Source organism: Nelumbo lutea, chromosome 1, assembly GCF_056320005.1.
Source record: "Nelumbo lutea isolate HS-2025 chromosome 1, American lotus-T2T, whole genome shotgun sequence".
Classification (NCBI taxonomy): Eukaryota; Viridiplantae; Streptophyta; class Magnoliopsida; order Proteales; family Nelumbonaceae; genus Nelumbo; species Nelumbo lutea.
This window is the reverse complement of record NC_142684.1, coordinates 28,826,498-28,829,147: the sequence shown is the minus strand read 5'-3', so window position 1 is coordinate 28,829,147 and position 2,650 is coordinate 28,826,498. Positions and strand designations below refer to the sequence as shown.

Below are 2,650 nucleotides of genomic sequence, written 5' to 3'. Positions count from 1 at the left end.
AAAATTAACGATAAGACCTCTAAGATTATCCATTATAACAATCTTGCCGGCACCTAGGAAGTGCAATTGGTTATATACCTTTTGTTGGCACCTTCCTCTTAGGTTAGGCTACTTGGGGCAACAATAAGACCAATTTTGGGTGTGTTAGACTACCCTTTGATATCTCACTAGATGAATTTGATGATCTTAATAAATACTTGGAGAACCTTAATGAATTTTGTTAAGGCCCTAGGAATTTCTTTCCCTTATCAAGCTCAAGTTTTAATGAGATCCAAGTTATTAGATGATTGTGCCAACTTTCCCTTGATTAAAGGAAGTAAAATTAATTTAAAGCCTTGGAGATATCCTATATTAGATGTAGGGATGGGAACAATGCAAATTTAGGGAGGGTTTTGTAAATTGTAAACCCACATCCAATAAGTTGTAAAATAGCAAAATAGCTTTGCACACACATCAAAATTTCAATTATTTAATTAAAACATGTAGAATTATTAAATATCCTTCACGCAGTTGTTCCTGCATTGGGTGGAGCGCAAATAGGTGGAACCTGATGGCCAGTAAAAGTGGGCTTGACATTTAAACACGTAGAATTTCCGGGTCCTAGTGGTCCATTATAAACCAAGTTGATTTCTCCAATCTCCACATTCTCACAAGGCACAGCTGGACTGCATGAAATTATTACACATTCTTGTGTTGCCGAAGTTCCATGAATGTTTTCAAATTTAACTCCACTCACCTTAACACGTGATGGTTGCTGCAAAGAAGAAAAATAGAAAAAAATATATCATTAATCCCACTAAATCTTTATGTTGTACTAAATTTCCCTTATATATGTATATACTAAGTAAAAAAAATTGCTTACCGTGTCACAGATTGCGTGTGGACAGTAGTTTTGGTCTAAGATAATTGGATTAGAGACATTGTTCATAACTATACCAATAAAAGAGATATCGGAAGCACTTCCAGGCTTAGAGTTGGGCCATGTTTTAATCCTCACACCATTAGCCGTATTTGTCAAAGTGCAATCACTTACATGCACTCCAACCACTGGTTCTTCATTGTCATATTTGCCTAAACTTCCAATGCTAATGCCATGCCCTGGTCCACATGTTACCTTGCTGACAGTTAAATCTTTAGTACCATCACCAGCTGAGACGCAATCATCACCTGTTCCAATTGTAGTATCCAAAATTTTCACTCCAGTTGATCTTCCAACATGGATGCCATCAGTGTTAAGACTGTTCTCTGGTGCTGTCACGGTGACATGTTGGAAAGTCACATTGTTTCCACCGAATAGAAAAAGGTTAAACATCTTGCTATTCAATGAGGTTATGTCATGGATGACACCATTGGTGATAAAGTTGAATCTTACGTTCTGTTAATTGTACCAAAACAAAAGTTTAATAAATTTTAATGTCATAGCAAAATAGAGTTTGGATTAATTGTACTTAATTCATCGAAAAAACTCACTGTTGGCAGTAGCCGACAAGTGTCAAAATGTAGGCTACAATCGTTCGCTTTCCAAGCCTGTTGTCCTTGGCCATCGAAGGTTCCACCTCCAAACACTGTGAGGCCAGTGATGGTTTCAAAAACAACCCAGGCATCGGATTTAAAGGCAGATGGATCGGCTGGAGCCTGTACCACCCCTTCAATCCGAAAGTTTATTTGTCCTTTGCAGGGTCCTAGAAACTTCACTTCATTCAATGTATACGTCCCTTTTGGAATAATAACTTGAGCTGTCCCTGTTGCTGCGCATGCATCTTTCCAAGCGTTCAATAGAGCCTTGAGTGTGTTCGTGTTTATACATACACAACAAAACTTATAATGAATTTGACATTCTACATATTGAGTAAATATCATTAAAGTCTGTCAAACTCTAACCTGTGTGATGTCTGCACCGGCTGCTCCACCATACTTTGTCACGTCAAAATCTTGGGCATCTGCAACACACAACAAAACGAACAATAGAAATACGATTTGAAGATTCAATTTGGAACCCATTTTCTATTCTTGCCTTCTACTTTCTTCTTCCTCTTAGGATCTATTCTCAATTGGTGCTAGAGTTTAAATGTTGATTATATATATAATAGAAGGTGTTCATGGTCTTCCACTTTATCAAAGTTACAAAGCCCAAAAACCTTGCAAAGCCAACCACATGTCAATAGGCTAGGTTACCAATAACAAAAACCTTTCCTAAATATAGATCCAGGTCTACAACTCATCTATTTTCCCTCTCATTTTCCTCATTCTTCCCCTATTAAGGAGAGACTCATGTTTATGAGCACCTGACCCTACATGTTAAAATAGACATTTCCCTTATTTTGACCTACCCTCTCTCATTTTCTCTCCCCTACCACCCCAGCTAAGTCATCTTGCCTTTTGTGTTATTTAATTAAATAAAATATGTTTTACTAACTTTTGTGTTCATCCAAACAAATAATACATATTTATGATTAACAATTCCAACTAAAAAATAAAAGAAATAATTTTTCAAATTAGCATTTTATAACTATATGAAATAAATAATCTATCAAATTCAAATTTACATCAAATGGTGATTTTAATCATAAGAAATTTATACAAATAAAATATTAATAAGAGAATAACTATCTTAACACTTCAAATTTATAAATTTGTGCATGATATATAT

The 2,650-nt window shown here is 35.5% G+C and overlaps 1 protein-coding gene across 1 annotated transcript; it reads right to left on the bottom strand.

Moving 5' to 3' along the window:
• Nucleotides 1–322: 322 nt before the first annotated feature.
• LOC148874111 (exopolygalacturonase-like) lies at nt 323–2,084 on the bottom strand. Its single transcript, XM_088961043.1, has 4 exons — nt 1,882–2,084; nt 1,471–1,782; nt 863–1,375; nt 323–754 (listed from the first exon to the last, which is right to left on the bottom strand). Exons 1-4 carry the CDS (start codon nt 1,999–2,001, stop codon nt 503–505), a joined length of 1,197 nt encoding a protein of 398 aa, XP_088817169.1. The 5' UTR covers nt 2,002–2,084; the 3' UTR covers nt 323–502.
• Nucleotides 2,085–2,650: the final 566 nt, after the last annotated feature.